Source organism: Uloborus diversus, unplaced genomic scaffold (assembly GCF_026930045.1).
Source record: "Uloborus diversus isolate 005 unplaced genomic scaffold, Udiv.v.3.1 scaffold_610, whole genome shotgun sequence".
Lineage (NCBI taxonomy): Eukaryota > Metazoa > Arthropoda > Arachnida > Araneae > Uloboridae > Uloborus > Uloborus diversus.
The window spans coordinates 107,741-116,947 of NW_026558803.1; the positions used below are offsets into that span (position 1 = coordinate 107,741).

Below are 9,207 nucleotides of genomic sequence, written 5' to 3' on the forward strand. Positions count from 1 at the left end.
CGAAAATGCTGCAAAATAAGAAAATACATAGAGAAAAGAGATAACAAAAGCTAGGGAAAAACACAAGGTTCTCTGACTCGTAACCGCATAGAATGTTTGAAATTATTTTCGTTTATTAATAGTTTAAATTATTTACGAAAAAACTTGAACGAGATATTTCTTTCTTTCTTTTTTTTTTTTTTGTTGCTGATGAAATAACAACATTTTTGTGCTTCAATATTTTAAAAATTATAAAAAAAAAAGATTGCAGTTTAATGACTAATTTTAATGATACTCCTGGGGAAAACATGGACATAAAATCCCAGCTTTCAAAACAGCATTTCAGATGCGCATTCAGTGCGGTCGTAAAAATGAGGTCTTAAGGGCATTCGACAGGTGTGAAAACGCAGCAGTGAGGATTTGAATTGCTGATTTTTTGAATCGCACGCAAAATCTTTGTATAAAAGCCTGAGGGCAGGAGCAGACAGATCATCCTAGGTTGGATTAACCAAGCACCATGCAGTGGTCAACTTACCTTGCCTTATTCTTCGCTGTTTTTTGCGCCCAGAGCTACTCAGCTCTGGGGCAAGGAGCCTCAGTATGGTCAAGCCCCCAAATGGCCGAGAACTTCATGAACGGCTTCTCCGTGGCTCTTTCGCAAGCTGGAGCATTCAGTGGGCAGGAGATGAAAGACTTCGATGATGTCAGAGATATCATGAACTCTGCAATGGACAAGATGATAAGGTCCGGGAAAAGTGGCCGTGGCGCGATGAGGGCCATGAACGCAGCGTTCGGCTCAGCTATTGCAGAAATCGTTGCTGCTAACGGCGGAAAAGAATACCAAATAGGCGCAGTTCTAGATGCAGTTACTAATACTCTTCTACAGCTGACCGGAAATGTTGATAACGGTTTTCTCAATGAAATCAGTCGACTCATCACGCTATTTAGCAGTGTAGAAGCAAACGATATATCAGCATCTGCGGGGGCAGATGCATCCGGAAGTTCAGGTCCAGTAGGTGGATACTCATCCGGAGCAGGAGCAGCAGTTGGACAGGGAACAGCTCAGGCTGTAGGATACGGAGGAGGAGCACAAGGAGTTGCATCAAGTGCTGCTGCCGGAGCAACAAATTATGCTCAAGGCGTGTCTACCGGAAGTACACAAAATGTCGCAACTTCCACTGTCACAACAACAACAAATGTTGCAGGTTCAACTGCAACAGGATACAACACCGGATATGGAACAGGTGCAGCAGCAGGAGCAGCCGCTGGCGCAAGCTCTGGATACGGAACAGGCTATGGAACCGGAACTGGAGCAGGTGCTGGTGCTGGTTCAGGCGCTGGTTATGGTGCTGGTGCAGGAGCGGGAGCTGGTTCAGGCGCTGGTTATGGTGCCGGTGCAGGAGCCGGAGCTAGTTCAGGTGCTGGTTATGGAGCTGGTGCAGGAGCTGGATACGGTGCTGGTGCAGGAGCAGGGGCTGCTTCAGGTGCTGGTTATGGAGCTGGTGCAGGTACTGGATACGGTGCTGGTGCAGGAGCAGGAGCTGCTTCAGGTGCTGGTTATGGAGCTGGTGCAGGAGCAGGTGCAGGTTCTGGATACGGTGCTGGTGCAGGAGCTGGAGCCGGATCTGGTTATGGCGCGGGTGCAGGAGCAGGAGCAGGAGCCGGAGCAGGATCTGGTTACGGCGCTGGTGCAGGAGCTGGAGCAGTATCTGGTTACGGCGCTGGAGCGGGAGCAGGAGCAGGTGCAGGATCTGGTTACGGCGCTGGTGCAGGAGCTGGAGCAGGATCTGGCTACAGTACTGGAGCAGGATATTCTGCAGGTGCTGCGGCAGCTGGCAGCAGTTCGAGCACTCAAGTAACAACTCAACAAACTGTTACATCACAGGCTTCTGCAGCAGGAGCTGGATACGGAGTTGGCGCAGGAGCTGGAGCTGCAGCTTCTGCAGGAAGCGGCACTCGAGCTGGATATGGTACTGGTGCGGGGGCAGGAGCTGGAGCTGGAGCTGGAGCTGGAGCAGGAGCTGGCTACGGTGCAGGTGCCGGAGCTGGTTATGGTGCTGGTTCAGGAGCTCGTGCAGCAGCCGGCGCAGGGGCTGGGTACGGCAGTGGAGCAGGAGCTGGTGCAGGATCTGGTTACGGCAGTAGGGCAGGAGCGGGAGCTGGGGCTGGTGCTGGAGCTGGTGCCGGCTACGGTGCTGGTGCTGGAGCAGGATCTGGTGCCGGCTACGGTGCTGGTGCTGGAGCAGGATCTGGTGCTGGCTACGGTGCTGGAGCTGGAGCAGGATCTGGTGCCGGCTACGGGTCTGGTGCTGGAGCAGGATCTGGTTACGGTGCTGGTGCAGGAGCTGGAGCAGGATCTGGTTACGGCGCTGGTGCAGGAGCTGGAGCAGGTTCTGGCTACGGTGCTGGTGCAGCAGCAGGAGCTGGCGCAGGAGCAGGATCTGGTTACGGCGCTGGTGCTGGAGCTAGAGCTGGGGCTGGGGCTGGGACTGGTGCTGGCTACGGAAGTGGTTATGGAGCAAGCAGTGGTTCCGGAGCTGGAGCAGCTGCAGGCTCAGGAGCTGCAGCTGGGGCTGGGTATGGTACTGGAGCAGGATATTCAACTGGTGCTGCATCGGCTGGCAGCAGTTCAAGCACTCAGGTAATAACTCAAGAGACTGTTACATCACAGGCATCATCTGGCGCATCTGGAGCAGCATCTGGTTACAGTGCTGGATCAGGAGCGGGAGCAGCAGCAGGAGCTGGAGCAGGATCTGGTTATGGTGCTGGAGCAGGAGCCGGAGCAGGATCTGGTTACGGTGCAGGTGCAGGAGCAGGAGCAGGATCTGGCTACGGCGCTGGTGCAGGAGCTGGAGCAGGATCTGGGTACGGCGTAGGTGCAGGAGCTGCAGCAGGATCCGGTTACGGCGCCGGTGCAGGAGCTGGAGCAGGATCAGGTTATGGCGCTGGAGCAGGATCTGGTTATGGACAAGGAGCCGGTGCTTCAGCAGGAGGAGCAGCAGCTGGTGCAGGCGCTGGATATAGAGGTCAAGCAGGTTATGGACAAGGAGCTGGTGCTTCAGCAGGAGCAGCAGCAGCTGGTGCAGGCGCTGGATATGGAGGACAAGCAGGTTATGGACAAGGAGCTGGTGCATCAGCAGGAGCAGTAGCAGCTGGTGCAGGCGCTGGATATGGAGGACAAGCAGGTTATGGACAAGGAGCTGGCGCTTCAGCAGGAGCAGCTGGTGCAGGCGCTGGATATGGAGGACAAGCAGGTTATGGACAAGGAGCCGGCGCTTCAGCAGGAGCAGCAGCAGCTGGTGCAGGCGCTGGATATGGAGGACAAGCAGGTTATGGACAAGGAGCCGGCGCTTCAGCAGGAGCAGCAGCTGCTGGTGCAGGTGCTGGAAGACAAGCAGGTTACGGACAAGGAGCCGGTGCATCATCAGGAGCAGCAGCAGCAAGCTGGTGCAGGCGCTGGATATGGAGGACAAGCAGGTTATGGACAAGGAGCCGGCGCTTCAGCAGGAGCAGCAGCAGCAGCTGGTGCAGGCGCTGGAAGACAAGCAAGTTACGGACAAGGAGCCGGTGCATCAGCAGGAGCAGCAGCAGCAGCTGGTGCAGGCGCTGGATATGGAGGACAAGCAGGTTACGGACAAGGAGCCGGTGCATCAGCAGGAGCAGCAGCAGCTGGTGCAGGCGCTGGAGGACAAGCAGGTTACGGGCAAGGAGCGGGTGCTTCAGCAGGATCAGCAGCTGCTGGTGCAGGTGCTGGAAGACAAGCAAGTTACGGACAAGGAGCCGGTGCATCAGCAGGAGCAGCAGCAGCAGCTGGTGCAGGCGCTGGATATGGAGGACAAGCAGGTTACGGACAAGGAGCCGGTGCATCAGCAGGAGCAGCAGCAGCTGGTGCAGGCGCTGGAGGACAAGCAGGTTACGGGCAAGGAGCGGGTGCTTCAGCAGGATCAGCAGCTGCTGGTGCAGGTGCTGGAAGACAAGCAAGTTACGGACAAGGAGCCGGTGCATCAGCAGGAGCAGCAGCAGCTGGTGCAGGCGCTGGATATGGAGGACAAGCAGGTTATGGACAAGGAGCCGGTGCATCATCAGGAGCAGCAGCAGCAGCTGGTGCAGGCGCTGGAAGACAATCAGGTTACGGACAAGGAGCTGGTGCATCAGCAGGAGCTGCAGCAGCTGGTACAGGCGCTGGATATGGAGGACAAGCAGGTTATGGACAAGGAGCCGGCGCTTCAGCAGGAGCAGCAGCTGCTGGTGCAGGTGCTGGAAGCCGAGCAGGTTACGGACAAGGAGCCGGTGCATCATCAAGAGCAGCAGCAGCAGCTGGTGCAGGCGCTGGATATGGAGGACAAGCAGGTTATGGACAAGGAGCCGGCGCTTCAGCAGGAGCAGCAGCAGCAGCTGGTGCAGGCGCTGGAAGACAAGCAGGTTACGGACAAGGAGCTGGTGCATCAGCAGGAGCAGCAGCAGCTGGTGCAGGCGCTGGATATGGAGGACAAGCAGGTTATGGACAAGGAGCCGGCGCTTCAGCAGGAGCAGCAGCTGCTGGTGCAGGTGCTGGAAGACAAGCAGGTTACGGACAAGGAGCCGGTGCATCAGCAGGAGCAGCAGCAGCTGGTGCAGGCGCTGGAAGACAAGCAGGTTACGGACAAGGAGCCGGTGCATCAGCAGGAGCAGCAGCAGCAACTGGTGCAGGCGCTGGATATGGAGGACAATCAGGTTATGGGCAAGGAACCGGTGCATCATCAGGAGCAGCAGCAGCAGCTGGTGCTGGCGCTGGATATGGAGGACAAGCAGGTTACGGACAAGGAGCTGGTGCATCAGCAGGAGCAGCAGCAGCTGGTGCAGGCGCTGGATATGGAGGACAAGCAGGTTATGGACAAGGAGCCGGTGCTTCAGCAGGAGCAGCAGCTGCTGGTGCAGGTGCAGGAAGACAAGCAGGTTACGGACAATTAGCTAGTGCATCAGCAGGAGCAGCAGCAGCTGGTGCAGGCGCTGGATATGGAGGACAAGCAGGTTATGGACAAGGAGCCGGTGCTTCAGCAGGAGCAGCAGCTGCTGGTGCAGGTGCAGGAAGACAAGCAGGTTACGGACAAGGAGCTGGTGCATCAGCAGGAGCAGCAGCAGCTGGTTCAGGCGCTGGATATGGAGGACAAGCAGGTTATGGACAAGGAGCCGGCGCTTCAGCAGGAGCAGCAGCTGCTGGTGCAGGTGCTGGAAGACAAGCAGGTTACGGACAAGGAGCCGGTGCATCAGCAGGTGCAGCAGTAGCTGGTGCAGGCGCTGGATATGGAGGACAAGCAGGTTATGGACAAGGAGCCGGCGCTTCAGCAGGGGCAGCAGCTGCTGGTGCAGGAGCTGGAAGACAAGCAGGTTACGGACAAGGAGCTGGTGCATCAGCAGGAGCAGCAGCAGCAGCTGGGGCAGGCGCTGGATATGGGGGACAAGCAGGTTATGGACAAGGAGCCGGCGCTTCAGCAGGAGCAGCAGCTGCTGGTGCAGGAGCTGGAAGACAAGCAGGTTACGGGCAAGGAGCTGGTGCTTCAGCAGGAGCAGCAGCTGCTGGTGCAGGTGCTGGAAGACAAGCAGGTTACGGACAAGGAGCCGGTGCATCAGCAGGAGCAGCAGCAGCTGGTGCAGGCGCTGGATTTGGAGGACAAGCAGGTTATGGACAAGGAGCTGGCGCTTCAGCAGGAGCAGCAGCTGCTGGTGCAGCCTCTGGAAGACAAGCAGGTTATGGACAAGGAGCCGGTGCATCAGCAGGAGCAGCAGCAGCTGGTGCAGGCGCTGGATACGGAGGTCAAGCAGGTTACGGACAAGGAGCCGGTGCATCAGCTGGAGCAGCAGCAGCTGGTGCAGGAGCTGGAAGACAAGCAGGTTACGGACAAGGAGCTGGTGCATCAGCAGGAGCAGCAGCAGCTGGTGCAGGCGCTGGATATGGAGGACAAGCAGGTTATGGACAAGGAGCCGGCGCTTCAGCAGGAGCAGCAGCTGCTGGTGCAGGAGCTGGAAGACAAGCAGGTTACGGACAAGGAGCCGGTGCATCAGCAGGAGCAGCAGCAGCTGGTGCAGGCGCTGGATACGGAGGTCAAGCAGGTTACGGACAAGGAGCCGGTGCAGCAGCTGGAGCAGCAGCAGCTGGTGCAGGCGCTGGATACGGAGGACAAGCAGGTTATGGACAAGGAGCCGGCGCTTCAGCAGGAGCAGCAGCTGCTGGTGCAGGTGCTGGAAGACAAGCAGGTTATGGACAAGGAGCCGGTGCATCAGCAGGAGCAGCAGCTGGTGCAGGCGCTGGATACGGAGGTCAAGCAGGTTACAGACAAGGAGCTGGTGCTGCAGCAAGTGCCGCAGCTGCTAGTGCAGGAGCAGGTGGTCAAACAGGATATGGCGCAAGTGCAGGAGCCGCTAGTTCACAAGCTGTATCCAGAACAACGACAACCACATCACAATCCGCAGCAGGAGGAGCTGCTTCTGGATATAGTACAGGAGTTGGGTCTGGAGCGGCAGCTACTGCTTCAGGTGCTGGATATGGAGGACAATCAGGATACGGAACTGGAGCAGGTGCAGCAGCAGGAGCTGCAGCTTCCGGCGCAGGAGCTGGATATGGAGGTCAAGCTGGATACGGACAAGGTGCAGGAGCCTCAGCAGCAGCTGCAAGCAACCGAATTGTATCTGCTCCAGCTGTCAACCGAATGAGCGCAGCATCTTCAACTCTTGTTTCTAACGGCGCTTTTAACGTCGGTGCTCTCGGTTCAACGATTTCAAATATGGCTGCTCAGATCCAAGCTAGTTCACAAGGACTTTCTAGTGCAGAAGCAACTGTGCAAGCTCTTCTTGAAGTAATTTCGGTTCTTACCCACATGCTCAGTTCGGCAAACATTGGATACGTCGATTTCAGTCGTGTTGGAGATTCCGCATCTGCTGTCTCTCAATCAATGGCCTATGCCGGTTAAGCACTTTTTCAATGTTTAATTATTTTTATGTAATTATTCTGAGAAATAAAATGACATAGTGCTTTTTTCTGAAATTTTGTGCGTGTCTATAATTATATTCTCTTATTGCTGGAGAGTAACTAATTTTATCTTTCTTCCATTTATGATCTTTTTGGCAGACATTTTCGTATAAATTGCAAAGGGAAATAAAATAGAATAACAGATACGGAAAAAATTGCGAAGTAAAAGTAGAGAGAGCATGTTGAAACTCAAATGAAAATATCATCACGATATTATAAATTATTTATATTTTATGACCATAAAAATATGAAATCTAAAATTAGGTTTATGGCAATCAGTTATTTTGTCGTTCGTAGGGTCCTTTTTCATTTAAGGCTGATATTTGGTAACATTAGTCATGTTTGCTTTCAGTAAGTCACAAAAAATGAGAAAGTGGAGTTTTTTCAAAAAAAAAAAAAAAAAAAAGTTTAACGATTGTGTTATAACAGTCTATAAAATCATTGAGTTTTTACGCCGTAGACAAAAGAGGTGAAGCTCATAAACGACCTTTAAAATTTCATTCAAAAGAGTACCTGTTATACTGGTTTGTGAAAAAAAAAAAAAAAAAAAAAAAAAAAAAATCAGTTTTCTTCTTATACATGCTTTTTAAGTCAAAGTTGGTGCCCGGTTGTCCGAGATATTTCGGAGTCTATGATTTTTCTCAATCGCCACAGTTTAGGCAACAATTGTTAGATACTAAAATCTGACAACGGATGAGACGGAAAAGCAAACATTCGGTTCACAGGAGAAAATGGACGCATCTACTGGTTTTCAGGGATGACAGCTTTTGCAGATGTACGTTTGCCTTTAAACTAAACAGAGTCAGATTGAACTATACGGATTTCGCGAATTAAATTTTTACTTTTCCCCCTCATTCAGGTAGACACGTCTTAACTGGGCGTTTTCCGATTCCATATCATCCGTGGCAGGGGGAAAAAGTTTTTTGACAGATTGGTGGTTGCCCTTGAAAAAGTTCACTTGTTACTTCCTCCCACATAGGATTGCAGGTAAAAGTGATGAATAAATCATTGTGCACGTACGTCACGGCGTCCTGCGTTTTTTCTTGCATGTAACGCGGACTTCCGGTAAAATTGGACGGTAAAATAGTGAGCTTTCCTACGTTATTTACGTTACCATCATTTAATATCGCATCTTTAAGATGAATGTAGTTGTCAACTCTAAGCTTTTGTTGATTTAATTGTACGTAGCGAAGTATTTCTGCCTCAATTTTAGCGTACATGTCTACTGCATATTGCTGAAAAAGCTCTCGTCCATGAAGAATTGTACTAAATTCTGTGCTGCGAACCATCAGACGAAAAGCATAGAATTCCATAGCTGAAATTTTTTTGTTTGTCAAAACCCCAGTTTCTGGGTTTCTTTGTTTGTGACTAAAATTATATCTATCCTGCCCTTTCCAAAAAAATAAGGGATATTGCAAGGAGTCATATGATCGATGCGTTTCAGAAATCCTTAGTAGGATATTATTTCGTAATTCTAAGACAATGTCACGGTGTCCTTTACTTTCTCCTGCCCTTATTATTGCAACTTCTGATGAAGATGGAATGTTGAATCGTCCTTTATGTTCACCGGCTGGAATTGGATCTGCAGAAATAATCAGCTGAGCGTCAGGAGTCAACTTCTCCATTGTCATTTTGAAATCTCTAACGTAGTTATTTTCCTGATGAAGCATCGCTTGCAACTGACTTACTAATTTTGGTTTTATGTTTTAAATATATTTACAACGTTGCGTGAGCTGTTCTTCTGTGTCAGATATGTTAAACTGTGAGCTTTTAAAAGTGCTCAGCTTATTAACTTTTATAACTTTTATAACTCAGCTTATTAACTTATTTAGTGGAAGCTCAACCAGGACGTATGATACTTCTTGAAAAAACATATTTATCTTGTGCAACATCAAGAAGAGCCAAAGTTAAAAAGTAACTTGTTTATTATATCTATGATATATACTATGACATGTTAAGATGTTATTGAGAATACGCTCTTTACAATAGTAGCTCATTGTACTTTAAATGACTTCTGAAGCTAACATTTTAAGTCAAAGTATGATACGTTAAACATATTGAGCTATAATATTCATGTCAAGAGCAGTAAGCCAAAGCCATCGGCAAAAACGGACAGACTCAACTGAGCTGCCGAAAAAGACAACCAAGTCTGACTTGGGTTGAAATTGAAAGGGAAGAAAATGAGGCAAAGTGCCGGGAGCTCAAATGCTACTGGCAATTTG

General features: G+C 51.4%; 1 protein-coding gene across 7 annotated transcripts; it reads left to right on the forward strand.

The window, feature by feature from the left end:
* The first annotated feature begins 460 nt into the window (after positions 1 to 460).
* LOC129233674 (fibroin heavy chain-like) lies at positions 461 to 7,000 on the forward strand. 7 transcript variants are annotated; one of them, XM_054867650.1, is made up of 3 exons: positions 461 to 3,359; positions 3,433 to 5,826; positions 5,881 to 7,000. In XM_054867650.1, the coding sequence occupies exons 1-3, from the start codon at positions 497 to 499 to the stop codon at positions 6,924 to 6,926; spliced, it is 6,303 nt and encodes a 2,100-aa protein (XP_054723625.1). In that variant the 5' UTR covers positions 461 to 496; the 3' UTR covers positions 6,927 to 7,000. The 7 variants fall into 7 exon arrangements, with proteins under 7 accessions (XP_054723625.1, XP_054723627.1, XP_054723626.1 ...); XM_054867652.1 differs by having other exon boundaries at positions 3,433 to 5,058; positions 5,134 to 7,000; XM_054867651.1 differs by having other exon boundaries at positions 3,433 to 4,770; positions 4,846 to 7,000.
* Positions 7,001 to 9,207: the final 2,207 nt, after the last annotated feature.

What these genes read in the sequence shown, in the direction of transcription:
- LOC129233674 (XM_054867648.1), top strand. Translation starts at nt 497, where the DNA reads ATGCAGTGGTCAACTTACCTTGCCTTATTCTTCGCTGTTTTTTGCGCC. An exon ending in AGCAGCAGCTGCTGGTGCAG is followed by an intron (nt 3,360 to 3,432) that starts GTGCTGGAAGAC and finishes AAGCTGGTGCAG; the next exon opens with GCGCTGGATATGGAGGACAA.